General features: G+C 41.9%; 1 protein-coding gene across 1 annotated transcript in view; it reads left to right on the top strand.

Annotated features, from left to right (window-relative positions):
- Positions 1 to 26159, top strand: part of ism2a (isthmin 2a) — a 113600-nt gene that overhangs the window by 77310 nt on the left and 10131 nt on the right. Inside the window, exon 3 of the mRNA XM_028821596.2 lies at positions 7416 to 7707. Within this exon, the coding sequence (XP_028677429.1) occupies positions 7416 to 7707 (292 nt within the window). The remainder of the gene's footprint in view (positions 1 to 7415; positions 7708 to 26159) is intronic.

Here is a 26159-nt window from a genome sequence, read left to right as displayed (position 1 = left end):
GGGTGGTTACCTTCCAGGTAACGCTTGTGGTTGGCCAGCAATCTGCTAACATCCGCCACGGTGCCCTCAGTTTGTGAGGAGCAGATCATAGAATGGTTGAAATAGTTTTACTGTCAAATAAAATGCAAAGAGTACGCGACACGTGTTTCGAGGTTCGATTCCCGAGAGGGAGTGCAGTTGAGTGTGTACACCTGATGAGCCGATAACGAGGGCGAAACACGTGTCGCGTACTCTTTGCATTTTATTTGACAGTAAAACTATTTCAACCATATATATATATATATATATATATATATATATATATATATATATATATATATATATATATATATATATATATATTCATTGCATTCGTAGTCTGTGTCACAATCTGATTGTATGGGTGGTTACCTTCCAGGTAACGCTTGTGGTTGGCCAGCAATCTGCTAACATCCGCCACGGTGCCCTCAGTTTGTGAGGAGCAGATCATAGGAGGGCACCGTGGCGGATGTTAGCAGATTGCTGGCCAACCACAAGCGTTACCTGGAAGGTAACCACCCATACAATCAGATTGTGACACAGACTACGAATGCAATGAATGTAATTACCCCGATCTACATGCTGTCAAATAAACAAACCACACGCCGTGGCGCAACATTAGGGGCATCGCCTCTGGCGCCGAGGTTCGATTCCCGAGAGGGAGTGCAGTTGAGTGTGTACGCCTGATGAGCCCATAATGAGGGCGAAACACGTGTCGCGTACTCTTTGCATTTATTTGACAGTAAACTATTTCAACCATATATATATATATATATATATATATATATATATATATATATATATATATATATATATATATATATATATATATATATATACATATATATATATATACAGTATATATTATGTATAGTTGCTAATTAGGCTTTCTTTATTATTGCAAAAGTGACTCCAAATCCAAGACTAACAGTAAAGTTTTAGAGTGACCTGCACACTTGAATGGCACAAAGTGGTGACATATGGTATGTTAATTAGCACGTGCAAGTAAGAATTTAACCGTACAGTCATGCACCGAGTTATGACTCCATTCGGGACCAAATGAGAAGTTGGCCGTATATCAGTGGCAAAGTGTACAGGTCATTCCAACTGAGGCCCTGTGGATTTGGCGTGAGTCACCAGGATGCACAAGCCGATCTTCATGACTTGGCGGCCACACACTGAGTCCATGTAAGGCAATGTTTCTCAACTCTGGATTGCACCACTGGTGGGTGGCAGTCACCATCATTGGTTCATGAGTGGGTTGCTGTGGGTTGTTTCTCAACCACTGTGTCTTGACCCAGGTTACCGTGGGGTCACAAGTTGGTCGCAGTGGGTTGTCTAAGCAATCAGCAGCACTGCTCTGTTTCTAATTGTGCTTGTTTTACCAAGGGGGACCTCCAATCACACTCATTTTACCAAGAGGGGTGATTTGCAATTGCTTCTTGTGGGTCATCAAGGAACTTAAAAATCAGGAGTGGTCCTCCCTAGCTGCATGAATAAAAAAGTACCATTTTCGCATAGCAGAAATAGCTCAAAATTTGATAGAAATCTACTTGTTTCTACCTAATACTTGTATGAAAAATTTGGTTGACCTAACTGAAAACATACTCAAGTTATCATGTTTACACACAGACACACACAGACAGACACACAGACATAATTCCAAAAATGGTATTTTCTGACTCGGGGAGGTCTAAAACTTTCGAGATTCATCAAAATCTTGATGTCAAATTTTTTCGACAATTACAATACTTTCCCTGTCTTTCGTATATGAGAAAGTAAAAAGTCAAAAGTGGGCCACTGGACCATAAAGGTTGAGAAACACCGATGTAAGGTGAGTTGGTGCTTGCTGAATGCTTTAGTCACATGGAGTGACATCAAACCAAACCAACCAACCCTTAAAGGTTACTCCAAGAGTCAGAAAATATATGAGACCCTGTGAAATAATAATGATAAAAATAAAAGATTTATTACTGAGGCTGGTTTTGGCAATTTCTAGAACATTATTACCCTGTTGTTTTTGCTGTGGCCCTCAGCCTTAACTCAGTAGGCCTTAAGTCGTTTCACGACAGTACTCCACACGCATGACATTAATGACCTGATAAAACTAAAACCAATAAAAGCCTCATTTAAAATGTGCTGTTATGTTTCCTTGTGTACAATTCTCTGTATATTGCAGTATACAACATGTGTTTTTCTAACGTGTTATGTTCTTTTTATGTTAGCTCTGCTGTATTTGTAGATACATACCGTGCTCAGGGCTTGTATATAGAAGTGCATCATTGAAAAAGAATTGGCTTGCGTTCAATTTCCATGTAATTTCCTTTAATTTACTAATGCTGTTTTTCAAATATACATTATAGTCAAAATGTTGTAGACTAAAAGTGGTGCACACCAATTTGCGGCCAAACTAAATTGTATTTGTTCAAGTATGCGCCATGTAATGGACTTCATCCTCTCCCCGTGATGTTCCTCGTGGCTATGTTCTTCACTCCAGTTCACCGACACCACCTCATGCTCTAATGATACCCATCTGGATGTGCCCTAACTACCTATAACCTTCCTGCCTGCCGTCCTCAATCATGTCATTGCTTATTTGTCTGCAAACGTTTAACATGTCATGTCAGGGTCAAGGAAAACTTTGTTGTCCCTGAATAGGAAATTCAACTTCTTATGTGCATTTCAGTTGGTTAACAATAAATACGAGACAAAGGAAAGAAACAATATGCTGCAAAACAGTAAAGTTTCACTACGGTAAGTATGATATGTGTGGAAATGATTTCAATACTCATTGAGCTGCTCTTTAACATTACATGAATATCATTACAAACGGCACTGCTTCTTGGAGATTCTGAAATATTATTCCAGAAGCTTGATCTGTTTTTTCCCTTGGAATTTTAATCATGTTCAATAAATCTGTCTGTTTCTGGAGCCATTTTGACAATAGACCAAGCTCTGACTTGCACCAGGTTGATATGATTTCAAAAGGCTGTTCGTTCACATCAAGAAGCAAGCTCACAGTTTGTACCTGACAATCGAAATTCTTCTGCTGAATCTACAGTCCTGCGGTGGGCTGGCACCCTACCCGGGGTTTGTTTCCTGCCTTGTGCCCTGTGTTGGCTGGGATTGGCTCCAGCAGACCCCCGTGACCCTGTAGTTAGGATATAGCGGGTTGGTTAATGGATGGATGGATGGATGGATGGATGGATGGATGAATCCACAGTCCGTGTTTGAAACTTCCTGCTTATGTCCCTGCTCACTCAAAAATCATCATGTCTAAATGTTTTAGAATATATGACTGCCATGTAATGTTGAAATTTCTTGATGCAGATCTTCACGATGTTCTAAAGTCTTTATATTTTGAGGATGTTCTTTTTGTAGTTATACAGTCAATGCACTGCTTACTTTGAACTTGTTGCCTTCAGTTTCTAACCCACATGTCACATTCAATGCCAGCATCTCTACGGGCAGCAATAGTAGCCAAAGCAGGAACCAACTCTGAACAGAGTGCCAGTATATCGCAGGTACACGCTCACATCCACACCTACACACTCAGACTACATCCATGCTACTACATTTTCATTTCAAAATAGCAGTTTTTAAACAGCAACTGTCTCTGTCCATACTAGTGTTTTAACATTGATTCCAAAAGTATCTCTGTCCACACTTAAACAATCAAAAAATGTATAATGTTGTAACCAGTTGGGGGTGCCACTGAACCCCAATTTCCAGACCCAATAATTCCCATCACAGTCAGGGGTTCCTTGTCCTCACAGGTGGTGCAGTGGTAGTGCTGCTGCTTTGCAGTAAGGAGACTGTGGAAAATTGTGGGTTCGCTTCCCGGTTCCTCCCTGTGTGGATAGCGCTTTGAGTACTGAGAATCAGTGCTATATAAATGTAATGAATTATTATTATGGGTTCAAATAATGGATTTTTTCAATCCAATACGCACATAAACAGTGAAACACGGCCCCAAAAACCATACAAACAATAAAGCTTTTTGTCTCCTTCCGCCTCCTGTTGAGTGTTGCCCGCTAACTCCCGACTGTGACTGAGTCTAAGTGAGGTGTCGGGCTCTCTTTTCAAGTCGACCCAGGAAATGCTTTCGTCTTCCTGTCTCAGTCCTCAGAAGCACTTCTGGGGCATACGTGAACCAGGGCAGTCCTCCCCTGGCAGCGCACTCTGGCAGTTCCCAAAGACCCGAGAGGGCTGCGTCTCCAGACTCCAACTCCCATGCCACCCTGTGGGTGTCCTAAAGTGGTCCAGCCATGCCACCTGTTGTGGGGGGAATACACTGCTCCTGGTGGGCTCGTTTACCTGCTTCATCCATTATGGCCTCCTGACTGGTATGAATCCTTCCTTTATCCCAACCACAATGCCTGTCCGTCCTTGCTGGTACCTACAGTGTAGATTTTCACCTATGCTGGGCATTGGCGAAAAAATGGTGGCAACGCTGCCACCAATGGGATTTATTGCAAAACTTTAGCGACTGGTAAATTATTTAGGATGTACAAAACTCAATTTAGATGCACACAAGTAAGCAACACAACAAGCACCATGGAAAGAAGCTCTTCTATCCCTGCTCTTTTGGAATATGTTTTTCCTTCCACGATGGGTGACAGGTTGACAGACAAGATTAGACAGGAGTCCCCGTGGACTATGATGTTTGCTGATCTGTAGCGATAGTAGTGAGCAGGTTGAGGAGACCCTAGAGAGGTGGAGATACAGTAATCCCTCCTCCATCGCGGGGGTTGCGTTCCAGAGCCACCCGCGAAATAAGAAAATCCGCGAAGTAGAAACCATATGTTTATATGGTTATTTTTATATTGTAATGCTTGGGTCACAGATTTGCGCAGAAACACAGGAGGTTGTAGAGAGACAGGAACGTTATTCAAACACTGCAAACAAACATTTGTCTCTTTTTCAAAAGTTTAAACTGTGCTCCATGACAAGACAGAGATGACAGTTCCGTCTCACAATTAAAAGAAAGCAAACATATCTTCCTCTTCAAAGGAGTGCGCGTCAGGAGCAGAGACTGTCAGAAAGATAGAGAGGAAAGCAAACAAATCAATAGGGCTGTTTGACTTTTAAGTATGCGAAGCACCGCGGCACAAAGCTGTTGAAGGCGGCAGCTCACACCCCCTCCGTCAGGAGCAGAGAGACAGAGACAGAGAGAGAGACAGAGAAAAACAAACAGTGAAAAATCAATACGTGCCCTTTGAGCTTTTAAGCATGCGAAGCACCGTGCAGCATGTCGCTTCAGGAAGCAGCTGCACACAGAAGGTAGCAACGTGAAGATAATCTTTCAGCATTTTTAGACGAGCGTCCGTATCGTCTAGGTTTGCGAACAGCCCCCCTGCTCACACCCCCTACGTCAGGATCAGAGAAAGTCAGCGCAAGAGAGAGAGAGAGAAAGTAAGTTGGGTAGCTTTTCAGCCATCTGCCAATAGCGTCCCTTGTATGAAATCAATTGGGCAAACCAACTGAGGAAGCATGTACCAGAAATTAAAAGACCCATTGTCCGCAGAAATCCGCGAACCAGCAAAAAATCTGTGATATATATTTAAATATGCTTACATATAAAATCCGCGATAGAGTGAAGCTGCGAAAGGCGAAGCGCGATATAGCGAGGGATTACTGTATGCTGTAGAGAGGAGAGGAATAAAGGTCAGTAGGAGCAAGACAGAATACATGTGTGTAAATGAGAGGGAGGTCAGTGGAATGGTGAGGATGAGGGAGTAGAGTTTTAATAATAATAATTCTTTGCATTTATATAGCGCTCAACAGTGGCAGGTTAAGGGCCTGGCTTAAGGGCCCAACAGAGCATAGTCCCTTTTGGCATTTATGGGATTTGAATTGGCAACCTTCTGATTGCCAGTGCAGATCCCCAGCCTCAGAGCCACCATTCTGCCTGGCGAAGGTGGATGAGTTTAAATACTTGGGATCAACAGTACAGAGTAATGGGGATTGTGGAAGAGAGGTGATAAAGAGAGTGCAGGCAGGGTGGAATGGGTGGAGAAAAGTGTCAGTAGTGATTTGTGACGGATGAGTATCAGCAAGAGTGAAAGGGAAGGTCTACAGGACGGTAGTGAGACCAGCTATGTCATATGGGTTGGAGACGGTGGCACTGACCAGAAAGCAGGAGACAGAGCTGGAGGTGGCAGAGTTGAAGATGCTAAGATTTACACTAAGTGTGATGAGGATGGAGAGGATTAGAAATGAGGACATCAGAGGGTCAGCTCAAGTTGGACGGTTGGGAGACAAAGTCAGAGAGGCGAGATTACGTTGGTTTGGACATGTGCAGAGGAGAGATGCTGGGTATATTGGGAGAAGGATGCTAAGGATAGAGCTGCCAGAAAAAGGAAAAGAGGAAGGCCTAAGAGAAGGTTTATGTATGTGGTGAGAGAGGACATGCAGGTGATGGGTGTAACAGAGCAAGATGCAGAGGACAGAAAGATATGGAAGAAGATGATCCGCTGTGGCAACCCCTAACGGGAGCAGCCGAAAGAAGAAGAAGAAGTACAGTAGTGTGGACATAGCCTTATTCAAATGGGATAGATTTAGAGAGATCAGTTCACTCTGTACCTCCCTGTTTTTTAAATTGTAAGGTAAGTTGTGTTACAAAGTGCAACCTTCTTCACTGGTGGTCATTGTGCAGGAAGGATATCAGCACTGCCAGAAGAATATCCTGAAGACTGTCTGTTTTAGGGCCTTCCTCAGGTATGTGCTATCTTTTTCATATCTTTAGATAGTAGTGTTATCTCGTTGACCTCTTGCAAACACTCTGTCTTCCTTCTGAGGTGGTCTTTGTTTTTCTGTGTTTATCAGGTCTCTCCAAGTGTAACTTGTTTACCATTCTTGGTGTAATTTCTTTATCAGTGCAGCTGTATGTGTTTTAGGGTAAGGGGGGCTATTTTCAATAGAGCTGTCCGTTGCAGTCTCCTCCTTGACTGAAGGGTGTTTGAGCTTTTATGGGTTACAACTGTGTGTATTATGTTTCCCAGTGGCCAAGATGACTCATTTCTCACCCCCCCCAAACCCGCACAGTTTGGCCACCTCTGACTCTTAGGCACACGCCTTCCGTTGTGTGTGTTTTTAACAAGGTGTTTTTTAAAAAGCCAATCGTGATGTTCTGGCAGTTGATCCATCCTGCAGTTTTTTTCTTCCCTTTTTACAAAACAAGAAAGAATTTTCCAAATTTTATTTTACTTTATTGTTTAGTTTCTTAGATAACATATCGTGTGATAACTGATTTTCTGGTTTTCTGGTGAGCGTATGTACAATAATGAGCTCATCCATTCCCAGAAAGTCCTCAGTGCCTCTTTTATGAAGTCATGTTATGGTTTGATGCAAATACAGAATCAGCAATTTGATTCTCCATTTTGTTGTTGTGCTAGGTAACCATTGAGGTGGTTGACGACCCACAAGCAGAAATCGAAATGGATCTTGTGAAGGAAAGCCGCAATGACTGGTCTTTGTCCTCTGCCGACTGGCTAGCTCACAAAGAGCTGTTCTGGCCTCTGTTTTGGAAATATCCAGACCCTGCAGAGGACAGTAATGGACAGGCAGGACAAGATGAGGAGGATTACACCGATTACGACAGTGAAGGGTCTGTTTTGAGCAGTGTGGATGGTGATTGGGACCGTAGGTGGCCTGGACACAAGGGATGGGGCCCCAAAGATAATTATGGTGAGTAGACTGCGTTTTGATTTTCTTCATTTACTCCTTAAAATATTGTGAATGTTTTTTTTAACATTTTCAAATATGCACCATTGTTGTCTGTGTGTTAACTTACGATAGTTAAGTCTGTAACAGTAAAACGATTATCTGTAAAATTTACATTTATTAAAATATATTACACATTTAAAATGACTGGGAATAAATAAGTTAAGAAATTAATAGCATAATAAAATTATCATTAATAGTAGACAATAAATGGTTTTGTAAGGGTAAAGAAAATTAGAAGTGCTCATTGAATTCACACATGAAACTATTAAGCTTGACATTTTACAGAAAATACAAACTACTGTAAAATTTATTTCAAAGGACTGTGGGTGAGAATGACTTCCCAGGCCTCCCCAGATCATTCAATGTAAGTGAGCTGTACATTTCGATGTCCCCAGAGCTCTCCTCGTTGCTCGTTTCCCGACGTCAGTTCTGCACAACATTCCTTAGCTTTGCAGTTCTGTCTGGCCAGTGGCGGCAGCTCCCTTTGCGTTCTTTACATCTAGCAGTACACTGTCAGGGCATCATCTCCTTGGTCATTATGGGCTACACAAGTAAACTCTGAGTGGGGTTTGCATGAGAAGCGGTGTCAATCAGGTTCATACTGGTGAAGAGCAACGTCTTAATCCATTTTAGATCATTAAATCAAACTTGATTAATGGCTCCTTCCTTGATTTCCTCTGTTATGTCTCCCTTTTTCATAGCCATAGGTGCATGACATATATCACAAATCAATGGATAGATATTTAAAACCACAAGTTGCAGGTTTTTTATTGAAGTTATGATTAAGAAAGTTTTTGAAGATAAAAACTTAAAAAAAGACTACAGGATTAAGTAGTGAGGGTAGCGTGATATCTTTCTTATGGATTAAAGACTTCCTGACAGACCACACACAAAGGGTTAAGGTGGGCCCTCACATCTCCTCGGCCATCAGCATCAGCACCATCTCTCCTCAGGGCTGTGTGCTGAGCCCCCTGCTCTTCACGCTGTACACACATGACTGCGTCCCCACCCACCACAGCAATATCTTCATCAAATTTGCAGACGACACCACTGTGGTGGGGCTCATCTCTGGGGAGGATGAGTCCACCTACAGGGACGAAGTGGAGCGACTGATAGCGTGGCGCACTGACAACAACCTGCTCCTGAACACAAGGGAAGTTGTCTCTTCACCCAAGTGTCCAAAACATGTGGCCGCAAGTCCGACGACACGACCACAAAGTCGATCATTGAACTGAGGCCTAGGGTGTCCTGGTGCCAAGTGCACATATGAACACCCCTATGCTTGAACATGGTGTTCGTTATGGACAATCCGTGACGAGCACAGAAGTCCAATAACAAAACACCACTCGGGTTCAGATCGGGGGGGGCCATTCCTCCCAATCATGCCCTTCCAGGTCTCACTGTCATTGCCCACGTGAGCATTGAAGTCTCCCAGCAGTACGAGGGAGTCCCCCAGAAGGTATGCCCTCTAGCACCCCCTCCAGAGACTCCAAAAAGGGTGGGTACTCCAGACTGCTGTTCGGTGCATACGCACAAACAACAGTTAGGACCCATCCCCCCACCCAAAGGCGGAGGGAGGCTACCCTCTCGTCCACCGGGGATAAACCCCATGTTCAGGCTCCAAGTCGGGGGGCAATAAGTATGCCCACACCCGCTCGGCGCCTGTCACCGGAGGCAACTCCAGAGTGGTACAGAGTCCAGCCCCTCTCAAGGAGATTGGTTCCAGAGTCCAAGCTGTGCGTCGAGGTGAGCCCAACTATATCTACCCGGAACCTCTCTACCTCGCGCACTAGCTCAGGCTCCTTCCCCCTTCAGAGAGGTGACATTCACGTCCCAAGAGCCAGCTTCTGTAGCCGAGGATCGGACCGCCAAGGTCCCCGCCTTCAGCCACCACCCAACTCACACTGCACCCGACCTCCTTGGCCCCTCCCATAGGTGGTGAGCCCATGGGAAGGGGGACCCACATTGCCTATTTGGGGTCTGCCCGGCCGAGCCCCACCTCCAGGCCTGGCTCCAGAGGGGGGCCCCGGTGACCAGCGTCCGGGCGAGGGAAAACGCCGTCCAAATTTTTTATTCATCATAGAAGGTCTGCTGAACCACACTTTGTCTCATCCCTCACTTAGGACCAGTTTGCCTTGGGTGGCCCTACCAGGGGCATAAAGCTCCGGACAACAGAGCTCCTAGGATCATTGGGACACGCAAACCCCTCCACCATGATAAGGTGACGGTTCGAGGAGGGGACATTAGAAGAACCACCATATTAAATTCATATGTCTCAGATATCATCTTTTTTTATGACTGAATAAAACTTTATCTAAAACTCAACGTAAAGTACATGTGATGCCCTGGAGAAGTGGCTTAGGAGAACACATGGATTTCTTTCAAAGTTCTTTGAAACTTTTTGTCATTTTTTTATATTATTGTAAATTTTAACATATATTAGCATTTAGACAGGTGATGAAGTAAGGAAAAGAGCACACTCTTCAAGGACAAAAATGATACTGATGTCATCTTAAGCTTTGTCTGGTCTTCACTTGAATGTATGTTATGTTAATGTCTGCAAGAGGTTTGCTCCAGGTACCGTACTTCAGTTTACATTGCACACCTCAAAGAAATGCATGTCAGGTTAATGGCGGCTGTGTGTTGAGTGGCCCTGCAGTGAGTTAGTGCCGTGTCCAGGGTTGTGACCAGTGCTGCTATGTTAAGCTGTAGCAGCTCAGAATGCTGAACTTGGAGTAAGCCAGTCTAAAAAATATCGTATTATAACACAGAATTCAAAAACCCGCTTAGCCCAGGTCAGAATCACAGGGTATGGTAGCAGGAAACATCCCAGGACACAGACATTATAATAAGTTATAATCTGCCAACCGAAAGTGGCAAACTTTACATTGCAGTTACATAATTATGAATACAATAAATAACATTTCACTAATCTGGAAATGAAGTTGCCTTCATTGAGCCGCCTTTCGTTATTCCTACATGAACAGTGAGTCTGAACAAGCTGTTATTATTATTGGCATTTACTCATTTCTGAGTATTCAGTTTCTGATGAGGTGATCCTCGCTTGAAACATACTGCCGCATACTTGGTACTGTAGAGCTGGCGGTGGTCGTGGTTGGGCTTGACGGAGCTTCCGTCTCTCTCGTTTGATTTCTTCATTTCTCCGACTGTAGTTTTCAAATATTTCAGCACCGCTCACAATGGTGTGTGTCGCCAGAACTCGCGATCAGCTGCTTGAGCCTCCCAGGTGACCTGTCTGAACAAGCTATATGACTGCACCAAATGCAGCATGATGGCAGTCCTGCTTGTTGCCCTTTGCATGCACACATGATCTGCGGGTGCACTCCTACCTGCTTCGGATAGTGCTGTTCACATATTTTTTTTGAGACACTTTGTTAATCCCTGAGGGGAAGTGGTCTTTTTGCATGACCTTTAAGGAGGTCAGTAATTGTACAGGTCCCTTCTGGCAATAGCGGGATTTGAACTGGCAACCATCCACATACCAGCGCAGATCCTTAGCCTCAGAGCCACCACTCCACCTAAATATGATGCCTGTCTCTAACACGGTGGTAATTTAGGGATCTAATTAATTCCGCTTAGCCAGATCTTATCTTGAAGTAATTCTTTTACCAGGAAACCTTTGGAGCACATGTCGCTGTAAGTTCACATGCAAGTTGTGAACGTTCAGGTTGGCACCCTGCACAATGCAGCTTCTTTAAAAAAATGAAAACAAGCTATAAATATTTTTTTCTAACATATGTCTTAAAGCCCAGAGTACAAGTAGTTATTTTAAGGAAATTAAAAACAGTTGTCCTTTTCCTTCCGTAATTCTGTATTGGTAGCAGTTTTTATGTCTTTGGTAGCTGCCGTGTCGTTAAAATTGCAGGCACATTTCGTTTGGGAATTTTTGGAAGCATAATAAAGCTTTAGCTGGCTTCCTAAACAAAATTATTCCTACAGATTTTTAGTGAGTATCTGTGGCTTTAATTAAACAGAATGGCAAAACATTTGGTAATTAGATGTTATTTATTATTGAGTGATTATGACAGTTAAAGGCTATTTACGTTAAATTTTAAACATTACCTTTGTCACACAAATGAGACATACTCAGATAAAGGTTTGGGGCAGCCACCCATATAATCTGGTATCCTGTATCCAAAGTCGTTTTTATGAAATAAACAGCACTGATGTGCATACAATTGAGTCCAAGACAAGACTGAGGAATTAGGAAAAAGGGCAGGGTTTTAAAGGGGAAGACAGGAAGTGAGGTCACAAGGATCAGGGTCGTGTTCGTTCTCCATTGGTTTGAGCCCGGACGTGACGTCAGAGGGGCCGGAGCCAGTAAGGTCTCCTTCCATTGGCTCAGTCCCGGAAATGATGTCACGAGAGCCAGGTGGAATCTCCCGGGAATGGTCTGCAGGCAAGAGAGAAAAAGAGTCAGTGCACTCTGCCACCTCCCAGCATGTCTCAGAACTGCCGTCACTCAAGTCCTTTAGCTGCCTCCCATGCACAAATCAAATTATTTTTAATCACACAGGGGGCACATATGAAGCATTTGTAAATTCACATGGCTTGTATACTCCATAGCTACTGAAAAACGCATATTGTCTGAAAGTAAAACTGACATCTTCATCTTGATGCCTTTGAATACTGTGCCCAGACAGCAGGGTGATGATTGTGTTAGCACTGCTGCCGACCCCATGGTGGATTGGATTGTCTGTCTGGTCGCTGTCTATGGACAGTTTACACATCCTCCCTATGTGTATGTGACTTTTCTTTGAGTCCTCTTCCCAGTTTAGGTTTACTGGTGGCACTAATTAGTCTCCTTATGTATGGGTTTGTTGCAATGGGCCACATGAAGGACTACAATATATGGATTGTATCTTCTTGTTGAGCGATTCAGCAAGGATAGACTCAGATTTCCGGTGCAATGAATGGATGGATGCTGAAATACTTCTTCTCTCATTGGCAAGTCATTCAACACATGTATCCAGATCCCACGACTGGAGGGTGTTGTTGGCCTTGCTTTATATCTATACTAGTCATTTAGCCCGTTACAATAACGGGCGCTAGAACAGTAGTGCATAAACATTAGTAGGAACAGTCTATATTAAATGGCAAGGGACTTTGACTTCATTCTTTTTATTGGTCGTATTTTTCTTTCTTTCAGCCTTTCTTTTGTTGATGTTTACTTGCTGAGCTGACCGTTCTTCGTGGGCTGCCGCCGTGTATTGTGTGTCTTTAATTTTCTGTGACAGTAATACTGTCTTGTACGACTCTATTCAATAAGGGCGCGCGACAAAAAGGCAAACTTCAAAATGGCGACCTCAATTGAGCGCGGCGAATAAAGGCGTTCGTAGATAATTTAGTTCAAATGGCTCTGGAATATGTGAAGAGCAACAAAGGTGCAGATCTTTATTTACGCGTGCCTTTATTCGCTGCGCCCAATTGAGGTCGCCCTTTTGAGGCTCGCCTTTTTGTGCACGCCCTTATTGATGGATACCGTCTTGTAGGTCCGCTGGCTTGTATGTCCGCTAGCTTGTACGTCCGTAATATACCTTTAATTTTGTCCGGCGGTAATACAGGCGTGCGCGTCGGTAATATGCCTTTAATCTCCTCTGACAGTAATACTGGCTTGTATGTGGCTGTAATATGCGTCACTGTACTGTGTACCTTTAATTTCCTCTCGCAGTAATACTGGTTTGTATTTCCGTAAAACGCCTCTAACTTTCTCTGACAGTAATATCGCGCATCGCACCGTGCCCCGCGCATGCGCACTTCACCAGAAGACACCCACACACGGACACCTGGACGCACATAGGGATTTTATATATATAGATTCTTAATATCTGTGTTTCTTGGAATTGCCTAGGCTTTATTTCAAAACATTGTCATAATTTTAAGATGCGTATGTTTGTGGTGACATACAGTTGTGCACAAAATAATCAGTTCGACCTGAGATGTCAGCTACAAAACAGAACAGTCAGTTGAAATGGAAGGAATAATTTGATGGGGTGAGTGGAAGTTGCAGCATCAATATTTCTTTTCTTTATCACGACCTGTTAAGATCGTGGCCACTCCTTCTTCCTGTGAACTGGAGTAGGTGGGGTTGCCATTCACCTTCAACCAATAAGCTTTAAAGTTAGTCGACATTCAGATTCACTTAACCCTCTGTGCCAGTACATCAAGACACCCTGTGTTGTATTCTAAAATGGATTATCCTGAGTTATCTAGTATCATGAAAATATGCATAGCCATTTCTGAGTGATGTCGGAACAAACATAAATACAAGCAAATGACAGTTCAGCTTTATTTTCTGTACGTAGATAAAGCTGTATTTCCAGGGTATTATTTCGAAAGTCTTGTATAAATTTAAAGTAAAAAACTGATTGTGTTTAGGCTTACTATCTATGATCAAAATTCGTTTTGAGATTTGACTACTGGTTAGCAGAGAACAGAATCAAATTCAAGAGAGAAACAGTACCAAGCAAGTTATGAAGATGGTGTAATGGTGAGAGATAAGCCTTGAGACATCACATTGCAATAACTAACTTTAGAAATGATACAATCTGACCTGGGGCAGCTGGGAGCCATGACAAAAATTATGCGGGAAATGCTTGATTAAATTAAAAGCTATTAGGTGGTGAGAGAGACATTTAGTCAAATAAAGACATGAGATGATTAGAGGGCCAGAATGACCAGGCTGTGGTGGACAGTTTAGCCTGAATATCAGGCTAATATATATGCTACTCTTTACAAAGAGTGTCCAGGGATCTTCAATGACCACAGTTGATCAGGACCTCGGTTTTACATCTCATCCGAAGGATGGCACCATATTTACAGCACACTGCTCTGGGGCATTGGGATCCACATTTAGACCACAAGATAGGTGCCCCTTGCTGGCCTCACCAACACCTCTTCTAGCAGCAACCCAAGTATTTCCTAGATGGCCTCCCATCCAAGTACTGTCTGGGTTCGAGCATGCTGAGCTTTCAGGTGGATGACCTGTTCTGAAGTGCATGTGGTATGGCTACATGCTATAGTCATTTTTAAAACTGTGATCTGGTGGTGTAGCTACTAATGTTCATGACTTGAATCCTGCATTGGGCATGGAAAAAGTGAATGGACCTAATTTACTTTGCAGCACATAAAGAAGTAAACATGTGCATAAAACACAAGAAAATTATCAAATTTGCCCGTCTGCTCAGTTTCATAAAGGTTCATATATAAACTTAGGATGTAATAACAAATTCTGGCCACTGAAGTTTGCAGCTTTTCATCAAAAGAAGAAAAAGTAAGACACTTTAATGTATATTTTATTTAGTTGCTTTTTTATAAGGAATGAGTCATGTAACTAAGTTACTTTTAAAACTAATGTTCTCCAACAATGCTGGTGTGCCAGAAGTTTATATCTTGAAAAACAAAGCAGTACGTAGAAAGGACAAAAACAAACAGATTGAGCTTTCCAGATATGCAGATATCAGCATGGGTTTCATGCACGCTTCACATCGCAGGCACCTCGGTGAAATGAAACGCCATCATAGTAATAATGGTGCTGGAGGCTTTAAATTACATTTTTTTCTTCATTTCAGCTTAATCAAGGTAGGCAAATGGAGGAACATTTGGACGCTGTGGTATTCCAATTCACTCGTTCGCAGATGACACCCAGTTATACATTTCATTTAGATCAAATTAAATTTCTCCAATGTTGTCTTTAATTAGTTGTGTTAGTGAATTAAAGGAGTGGATGGATGAGAACTACTTGTCCCTAAACACACATAAAACAGAGATGTTAATTGTTGGAGGGAATGACGCTGATCACAACAATATTTTGTCATCATTTAACTCAGTTGGAATCACCATTAATTTTACTGAATCAGCCCGCAATCTAGGAATTACCTTTGACTCTAGCTTGTCATTTAAAGCGCATATTACAAATCTGACCAAATCATGATTCTTTCATCTTAAAAATTTTGGGAAATTAAGGCGCTTTCTAAATAAATAGGATTCTGAGAAATTAGTTCATGCTTTTATTTCTAGTAGGACTGACTACTGCAATGCGTTGTTCACTGGATGTTCAAACTGTTCTTTATACAGCCTCCAGTTAATCCAAAATGGTGCTGCAAGAATTATTACAAGAAAAAGAAAGTATGAACACATAACTCCGGTTCTTAAATCCTTACACTGGCTCCCGGTTAAGTTGAGGGCAGATTTCAAAATCCTCCTTTTAACATATAAAGCGTTAAATGGCCGAGGTCCGGCTTACTTGTCTGAATTTATCATGACTTACAAACGAGAGCGCACATTAAGATCTCAAGATGCCGGTCTCCTTATGATTCCAAGAATTAATAAAATAACAGTGGGAGGTCAAGCTTTTAGTTACAGGGCCCCTAAACTGTGGAGTGGTCAAATCCCGGCTGAAGACTCACCACTTCAGTTTAGCACACCCTGACTAGAGCTGCTGATTAACTGTACAGACTGCACCTCTGTTGTTAGTTATTAGTACTAAAACATAAGTAACATGATAGTTCTAATTTGTTACTAACCCTCACCTATTCTGTTTCTCGTCTCGGTACTCAAATGTGCCACTTGGTGCCAGGGCCCACCTGCCAAGTTGTTTTCCCTGCCTAAGGTAAAGTCATTCCTGATGGAGGATCACAGGAATCGTTTGGTAGAGGGGTCCTTTCATCGGATTGGCTGGTCCAGCACTGTTTCAGCTGTGGAATGGCCAGATGGGGTGGCAACTTGAAGACTGAGGTCTCCAGGACTCTAAACAAATCCAACTCATATTATGTGATATCATCTACTGTTAAATTCTGCTCCGTACTTGTAATATTTGTATTTTTATACTGTATTGAGGATTTGTTCTGTTCTGTCTATTTTATTGTATTGACCCCCTTCTTTTTGACACCCACTGCACACCCAGCCTACCTGGAAATGGGTCTTTTTTTGAACTGCCTTTCCCAAGGTTTCTTCCATTTTCTCCCCTACAAGGGTTTTTTTGGGAGTTTTTCCTTCTCTGATTAGAGAGTCAAGGCTGTTAAAGCCCATTGCGGCATTTCTTGTGTGATTTTGGGCTATACAATAATAAATTGTATCGTATTGTATTGTTTGTTTGAGACATCCTCAGTGGACAGTATCACGTTTTGTGCGGCCATTTGCTGTTTATATGAGTGCTCGCTACACTTGACCAGGGTAATGCTTGCTTGGATGAGGTTCAGTACGTGCAATGAGCCAATGGTTCACTGGTAGGGCCTTCTTATGACTAATTATAATTGACATGCCCTTTCACTTTTGAAAGAAAAGAAAGAGGGACTCTTACAGACTGTACCCACCATGACTGGTAACTCGTTTTGTATGTTTGCAAGGGTCTGTTGCACATATTTTCATGATGGGGGAAGGAAGAAATAGGAGTAACTGCATTCTGGAAAACTTGCCAAAAGAGCTCCACAAAATTATTGACATCCAAAAGAGACAACTGACCATTGTTTTCTAAATTGAATATTTAAGTAATTGTTGCATGCCTGTTGCACATTGGGTCTCTTTTCTTTTGAGCCTGGCATTCTTTTGGTGGCTTTGAAATTACAAAAAAAAAAAAAAGATGCTGTCCCTGAAAGCACAGACCGAGAGCCTAAAAAAAAGAGTGGATGCGGCGTGACTGCGCGCGTTAGCAGCTGTGTGGGAGCGCTCAACCATCAAAGCATTGTTTGGATTCTCTTTGAAGTTGACACTAGCGCTAGGAGTTGCAGGCCTTTGAAGATCCACTGGTTTGCTTGCTAATAGCGACATTGGGCTGGCCCTCTGGACAAACAACTAATATTTGTGTTCAATTAGTAGGGAGATTAGGAGAGCAGCCTGACGTGGGATGACAGTTAAAGACTGCACTGTTCTTTTCATCCCTGCGCTCAGACCTCGGCTGCACTTTACACTAACTTTCAGAATCTTTTAAGCCAGTTCAAAAATGCTCTGGCTTTGTGAGCTCTAAATGTAATTAACCCAAATGTTTTTTTTTTTTTTAATTTACTGGGAAAACATATCCTGCACTTTGCTGGGTCAGGTTTCTTGGCTGGGATAGGAATTTGATAAAGTGTCTAATTGGGAAACTGGGTGAATGCATTTTTGTTTGAGCTTTTTATCCTCTTCTACTTAAAATAGGAAATGCTTGGCTATTGAGCTTTCTTGCGTAATGTTTTGGTGGCAGCATGCTGGGACAGTGGTGAGCCCTGCTACTTCATGGATCTCCATGTCCCGGGTTCACAGCCTGGTGACTGTCTTTTTGGTTTGCTCCCAAATTAAACGGACTGTTTCTGGTGTTTATTCAAGCATATATATTATATCGTTAATAATCAATGACCTGTCATTGTTTCTCCGTACTTGTTTTTGTGATCTCAGATTTAATATCACTGTTAATATTTTTTAGCCTTTCAATACATTTGAAAAATTGGTATTTAAATGGCACGAACTTCAGTTGAAACCTCCACGGGATAGTCTGATTAAGTATCTTGAAAGTATTTTGGAAGAGCAATAGTACTAGGGTGTTGTACCGTGTTAGCCATTATGAATGTAGAGAAAAGCCAAGCAAAATGACCCCTTTTATTGGCTAACTAAAAAGATTACAACATGCAAGCTTTCGAGGCAACTCAGGCCCCTTCTTCAGGCAAGATGTAATCTTCATTACATTACTTCATTACTTGCCTGAAGAAGGGGCCTGAGTTGCCTCGAAAGCTTGCATGTTGTAATCTTTTTAGTTAGCCAATAAAAGGTGTCATTTTGCTTGGCTTTTCTCTACATTGGAAGAGCAATAAAGAGATCATTGGTTTCTACTGCTTGAATCCATGGATTGTGTTCAGTACATGAAGTCAGTTCTAAAGAACCTGCTTTATAAAGCTGCAGGGCTGTGCTGGCAAGAGGGCGGTGGAGGCAAAAACCTACTGACTAAACCTGGAAATATTGTACTACACCTACTGAGTCATCCAGCTCTAAACTGACATCCACCTTGATTTCATTAGTCAACAACTTTCTCTGATTTCTATCTATCTATCTATCTATCTATCTATCTATCTATCTATCTATCTATCTATCTATCTATCTATCTATCTATCTATCTATCTATCTATCTATCTATCTATCTATCTATCTATCTATCTATCTATCTATCTATCTATCTATCTATCTATCTATCATATAGTGCATTTCATTATCTATCTATCTATCTATCTATCTATCTATCTATCTATCTATCTATCTATCTATCTATCTATCTATCTATCTATCTATCTATCTATCTATCTATCTATCTATCATATAGTGCCTTTCATATCTATCTATCTATAGTACCTTTCACATCTATCTATCTATCTATCTATCTATCTATCTATCTATCTATCTATCTATCTATCTATCTATCTATCTATCTATCTATCTATCTATCTATCTATCTATCTATCTATCTATCTATCTATCTATCTATCTATCTATCTATCTATCTATCAGTCACTCCTTCTCTGTCTATTTCTGTGCCTGCCTGCCTGCCTGTCTTTAGGTGTTCTATGCCATTCTGTCAGTTTGTCTTTAGACATCCCTTGCTTATTTGTCTTTCTCTCTTTCTCTCCCTGTCTTTCCATTTACGTATATGTCCGTCTGTCTGTCTTTCAACTCTCTCTGTCCATCTGTTGGCCTTCATTTAGATAGTCTGTCTTGTTCATTCACATATGATGCTTTTATCAGCCTACACTTTGGAAATAATATTCGATCCAAGTGTCAGTTTTATTCAGGTTCTTTGAAAAATGAACTTTTATGATTTAACCAGCTATGTTACATGTATAGTACATTTTTAAATATTTGATTTTTTATATCCTCAGAATTTGTCCTCTTGTACTCTTTTCTTCAGTATCCTTCTGTGTATCAGTCTCTGTTGCCTGCCACTTCCTCTCTTGATCACATTCCCATAAAGCCTGCTTCTCCAGACTCTAGTGCCTTGCTTTCTTCCTGTCTGCTTTTTACCTAAGACCAATGGTAGATAGGTCCCAGTTACCTGCTGTGAAAACATCATTTGTATTCTTTCGAACACCTTCTACCTCTGTAGGCGACTTTCAGCGTTCCTCCAATACCTTTCCTTGGTATCCTGTTGTGTCTCAACCTCTCTTGCGTGGCTGTTCCTGTCTTAGTTGTGTTTGACTGAGCAACCAAAGTGAAACTGACCAATCAGATTGCTTGGAGGGACTGGACAACACACACCCATACCCATATATCTGTGTGTGTGTGTGTGTGTGTGTGTGTGTGTGTGTAAAGTTGTTTTGATAACTTGGCTTTAATCTTTTTTTCTAGTTGTCTTTGGTACAAAAAATGCATTTTTACATTTGGATATTCTGCACATAACAGGATAAGCAATGGCTCTCCAGAACCCTAAAGTAGATAAGCCAGTTTGAAAAGGAATAAATGAAACCTGGCTGCATGTTAATAAATACAATGCCCTCTGAGCATATTTGAATTCAATTTTAATTTAATCCTGCCTAGCGCAGAGTGTCTACTATAATACAGTAATAGTAAATGTTTAAGTGATGTAACACAGACATTATGTGAAACGCACAGTAAGTCTACTGAGTCTACTGGTTCACTTTTTCAGTTATTCCCTTGCATGCCTCAGCAATTGTCATACACTGTAGTAGAAGTGGTGTTGTTGTTATAATGGTGACTGTGGCGTGTATCTCCAGTGCAAGGTTCTGTCCACCATTCTCTCTTTTTCATGATGCATCTTTAGATCTATTATAATTACGTTTAACCTTGCATAACCTACTTGCAGTTCTGTTTTTATAGCACCAGGAATGGTTCAAAGTCAGGCCAGTGTCTATTTGTGTTGTCTTCCTGGACCCTGTGCAGTGTGCCCAGTCTGACTGTTGCTTGATGGGCCATTTGGTTCACTGTCCGTCATGAAGGCCACAGAGTTATGGAAGAGCCAGCTGCTTTATTTAGAAGTCCGATGTCACATTATACGACTTTGAAGTTATGAGCTCATCAACAGGCCGTTGTCATTTACGTGGCGGAGAATCACTGACCATGTCACATGTAGCAGTCCTGCCTGTCTTATTTTCTGACAACCAATAGCATGTTGCCTGATGGTGTCGATATTGGATGAAGGGTTAACGGCTACAGCTAGTTCAACGACAGTCTCAGACTATTTTTTCTCCAGTAGAATAAGAGACATCAGACAGAGCTTTGTTCTGTTTGAGAGGTCCAAAGCACCTTATTCCTCATTGTTGCATTACTGTATATGCACTGTACTTCCAGATGAGCATTCATTGGTTGTCAGCTTTTACACACCCTTGTGACTCACAGGCTAGTAGGAGTGAGTTGCTGGGCATATCAGACTTAGATGACTGGCCTTCATGGGAAGGCTACGACTGAAAATCATACAGGGGCACCATCGAGAGTGTGCTGACCAGCTACAGCAATATCTGCTTTGGGAAGTCCAGATCATATAATGCATTCTGCAGAAAAGAGCACAGGGGCCTTCCTGCCCTCCATTAAAGACATCTTTATAAAGTGTTGCGTCCGCAAAGCCTATGGCATTGTGAAGGGCTGCTCCCACTCCTCTGATGGTCTTGTTGTCCCATTTCCATCTGGCAGAAACTTCTGTAGAATCCAAACCAGTTCTGCCACTTTCTGCAACAGCTTCTACTCCTTGCTGCCCCGCGTCCTCAAATTAGCTCCTAGTAGCTTAATTATATGCAGTACATTTGTTACGCTCGTTAATTCTGTTGTTTTTTATTATTAGTTGTTGTTATTTTTTATTTATTACTGTCTATTTCCAAATATTACTATCCATTCACTTTCCTGTTATTTATTTATTCATTTATAGTATAGTATTGTCCTTTACCTGTCATGCACTTGTCCTGTGTTTATGCGTACGTTGCACCGCAGTTCAAGGCAGTGTTATTTCCTGCCACTGTATGCTGCAATACGGTGTATGGATGGTATGACAATAAAGTCACTTGACTTGACTAATGTGATATAGCCTTAAAAGGCAACGTTGTTCATTTTTAACTCTCCTCTTTATTGCAATAAGAAAAACTAGCCAACCCGCGCTGTAGCATACGCCGCATAATCAGACCACTTTTTTTAATGATTTTAAGCACAGGGAAAAAAAATTAACATTTAAAAAATCCGTAATTTAATAAACCACCAAGAAAAGTAACACTGTAACAATGCACGGTACGAACCAACATGCAATTGTCCGTGACTGAAAACTGGAGGTCCGCCGTCGCGACTTCTCCTCCCGCTCGGGCTCGTAGGGTACGGAGGACGGAACGGGAGGAGAGGGGAAGGACGCCCATTCCGCCCCCTCCGTCATGCTAGTCTGCTGATTTCTCATTCAGTATACACTGCCTGTTCATGTGCCCACCCCCAACTCGTCACTTGAGTCGTTTTCGTCTTTGCACAGTCCACATGCACCTGTGAGTCACATTGACTGTTCATTTTCCAAACAGCGCCTCATTCAGTTTTGTCTCTGGTACAGTCCAAATGCACCCATGCGCCACGTATACTTTTCATTGTTCTTTGCGGTTCTGGCTGCTTTTCTATATATAATCCACCAAGTCACCCGACCATGGGAAGTAGCATGGGGGTGTACAAACGGTAGGAACGTAATCAGTGCGAGCGTATGACCCGCACTTACTGGGAATTCCTCGTTCGTGGGGAATAAATGCAAGCCCCGGTTTCCAGCACGAATGGGGTTCAGCGGCTCACCCACGCCTCTCTGCGCCGGGTAGACACACGTTGATCCATTCAGTGTAGCGCACGTGCATTTACCTGATGCAGGAATCTGTATAACATTGAAAGAAGTGTTGTTTCCAGCGGTGGCATGAGGACCATCTAAGAAGATGCATGTTTGTCTCGGATGCGAATTGCTGTATGTAGCGTGTAAAACAGTTTGTGATGGTGCACGTGGTCGTGCGTCATAACCGAAAAGTCAACGTGGCTCAGAGGTGCATGTTGACTGTAGCTCAAACAAACATAAATGACGCCGTGTTTTCCGAGGCGTCACGTCCGAGTTGGTGGGCGTGGCTCTGCGAGTTGTCTTCGTATCCAATGGTCTTAGAGTTGGTGGGCGTGGCTGTCTTGCGTGCTTTCCATGGGTGGCTACTTGTCGGCGGTTTAGTGAATTATATATATAGATACTTAGGTCCCTAAAGTCAATTTGAAATATTTGTGCTTATTCAGATGGTGTTTTTTCTCTCTCAGTCAACACCAACTGGACCCAAAATGTTTGAAGTGCATCATGCTTTTCTAATATTTGTCAACCAATTAATATATGCTGATTTTGTAACGAATCCAGATTCAGAAAATTGTTTTCCAAGGTAGAAACAAAATTGCTCAGCTTGAAGTGTCCCTTGAAATTATAGGGAATCTAACACAGTGGCATAGGAAAAATATTAGTATTTGTTAGACAGAAAAAATAAAACGTTTGTAATGAAGGCTGACAGTCCAAACTGTTTGCTTTGGATGTCTGGCTTGCTGAAAGCAGCAGAATTTACATCTGATATATCACAACCCAAAGGGAGTCTGACAGTGAGTGCCATGCCTGGATCATTAGGGAGACTTAAAATTCTAGATAAATATTTTTTGTTCATGCATACAAGCAAGTTCACATGACATGGGGAAGCAGAGTGAGACGAATACGTAAATTGAACTGCCATGTTATGGCTCTGAAATGATGAATTGCATTTCAGAAATGAGTTCAGTTGTTCTGCGTTTTGATCAAATTCCTGTAAGTTAATAAAAGTCAGGTAGCGAGCTGCCAGCTGAAAGTGCTGGCTGGGTTCATTTTTAAAAGGAGTGTTATTTTAATTCCATTAAAATCTGCTACAGATCATTGCAGTCCAACATGCAAAATCAGAAAAGTAAAAAAAATTGTGCTATAAATGTGGAATTTATTTCCAACATGATTACAGGTATTTTGTTTTGAAATAATTTGAAAAATCTTAATAGACAGGAACTATAGAGACTACTTGTTGGTTTGTTGAAAGACTCTCTGTTTAAAAGATAAATACATTCTGTCTGTAATTTGCTTTCTTAATGAATTGTCTGCATGTATAAGTTTATTTTTTTACACTATCAGTTATAAGAAAAGAAACAAAACCATGTGAAAGAGTTGGGGATCCACTCCGTATACTTGAAAATACAGGTGTGAAAAATACGCCTTTATAGACAGGAGTCCAAAACAGAACTGAGAGATTACAAAATGGCCGTCATATACAGTAATCCCTCACTTATCGCTGGAGATAGGTTCCAAGGCTGACCGCGATAACTGAATTTCCGCGAAGTAGGGACACTATATTTATTTAATTATTTAACGTGTATTTGGACGTTTTTAAACCCTCCCGGTATTGTTTACAACCCACCATTTACTCTATTAAAAACAGGGACAACTGCTAAGCAATATGAAATCGGTAGATAAGTTTACACTTACTGTATAGCGAAGTACACGTAGCAGCTTGTAGGCGGTCATGACGTCGTCGACCTTGTTGCAAAGATTCCTAAAGCAGATTCCATCCAGACTACTGCCTTATCACGTCCACTTGCAACTCGATTTGCACCCTGGTTAAAGGACACTGCGGCCGTAGATCTTATATGCTTTTCCTCCTTTTTAACCCTTTAACCGCCAACTCCCTAAATATTCCCCACGCCAGGCGAAATCTGAACAATTTTTGTTTTTTTACTTTTTTACATTTTTTTTACATTTTTTACATTTATTCAAGCAGTATTGACCACTAAATGTTGTGCAAGTTGCCAGTGTATACACGAAATCTATAAATGTAACCTGAATTCTCAGCTAAGCAAAACATCTTGATACCAAACCGTGCCCTTTTCAATGGTAGATACTGTCGAAACTGTAAGCGGCCCTTCCACGACAATAAACTTTCATCAACTGCAACTGACGGTCCTGGCATGTAGGGCAACTGAAATGCTTCAAATAAATGATCAATCAAAGGACGTAGCTTGAACAAGTGGTCGCGGTTTGGATCTTTCTTATCTGGCTCGTTTCTGTTGTCATTCAAATGAAAGAATTTCAGCAGCAAAGAGAATCGGTTACGTGTCATGACAGCTGCAAAAATAGGTGTTGCATACATAGGATCTGTAGACCAGTACATCTCAATATCTGGTTTTCTGATTATTCCCATCAACATCAAAATCCCAATGAATTTTTTCATTTCGTTTTTATCAGTGTCAAACCAAGCACGAACACGGGAATGTGGAGGTAAATTGGGATTTTTCTCAATAAACTGTGCTGCATACAGATTTGTCTGATGAACAAAATGTCTAATCAAATCAGGTGACACAAACAGCTCATAAAACTGCTCAGCAGTGTAATTGTTTACATCAACAATAAAGCCACACGTTCCCTCAAACGAATGCAGAAAAGGTAGTTCACCACGGGCAGCAGCCCAGCTGAGATGCTGGGGATACACCCACTCAGCGCCGTCATCCGATGCGTCTTCATTCACAATATCATGCAGCGCACGTTGCTGCTCATCACTGTCGCTAAAATCTTCTTCAGAACTGCTACAATCATGATCAGAACTGTCCAAAATCGCCTGCAAAGCCTCACTTGAAGTCAGTTTACGTTTCGCCATATTCACAGCTGTTACATGCGAATCACGTCACATGACCGGCCAAAACAACCACAGACTTGTCGAAATACAACGTAGTAATAATACCCACGCCAAACCGTCAGTTATACTACGCGCCAGGCATTCATATAACCACAGGCAAATGTGCCGGATAATTCCGGCAGTATGGCGTTAGCATTAAAACAACGGTGCCGGATATATCCGGCAGAGGGCGGTGAAGGGGTTAAATAAAAAGAATCGATGTCCTGCAGCGGTGTAGCTGTTCCCTTCCTTCAACATATCCAAAACTTTTACCTTTTCTGCAATCATTTGCATCTTCTGTTGGTGCTTGGACACGGCCCCTGAAGCATTAGCACGTTAATGATGAATGAGTGAGATGAGACTTCCTGGTTAATGCAACACTCCGTCGCTGAGCCAATCAGCAGCACACAGGAACTTAACTGCGTGCTCTGATTGGATAGCTTCTCAGCCATCCACCAATAGCATCTCTTGTATGAAATCAACTGGGCAAACCAACTGAGGAAGCAAGTAAAAAGACTCATTGTCGGCAGAAACCCGCGAAGCAGCGAAAAATCCGCGTTATGCATTTAGATATGCTTACATATAAAATCCGCGAAGTCGTGAATCCGCGAAAAGTGAACTGTGAAGTAGCGAGGGATTACTGTACAATCAGAAAACAGGAAGTGATGTAATGGTAGAGTGGCATCTTGGAACCAGAAATGACATCAGGAGTAGTAGGTGGGTTCTTGGGACCGAAAGCACTGTTCGGAAGTGGTTTTAGGT

This window comes from Erpetoichthys calabaricus, chromosome 16, assembly GCF_900747795.2.
Source record: "Erpetoichthys calabaricus chromosome 16, fErpCal1.3, whole genome shotgun sequence".
NCBI lineage: Eukaryota > Metazoa > Chordata > Cladistia > Polypteriformes > Polypteridae > Erpetoichthys > Erpetoichthys calabaricus.
The sequence above is the reverse complement of the archived record's forward strand: the minus strand, read 5'-3'. Positions and strand labels throughout refer to the sequence as shown.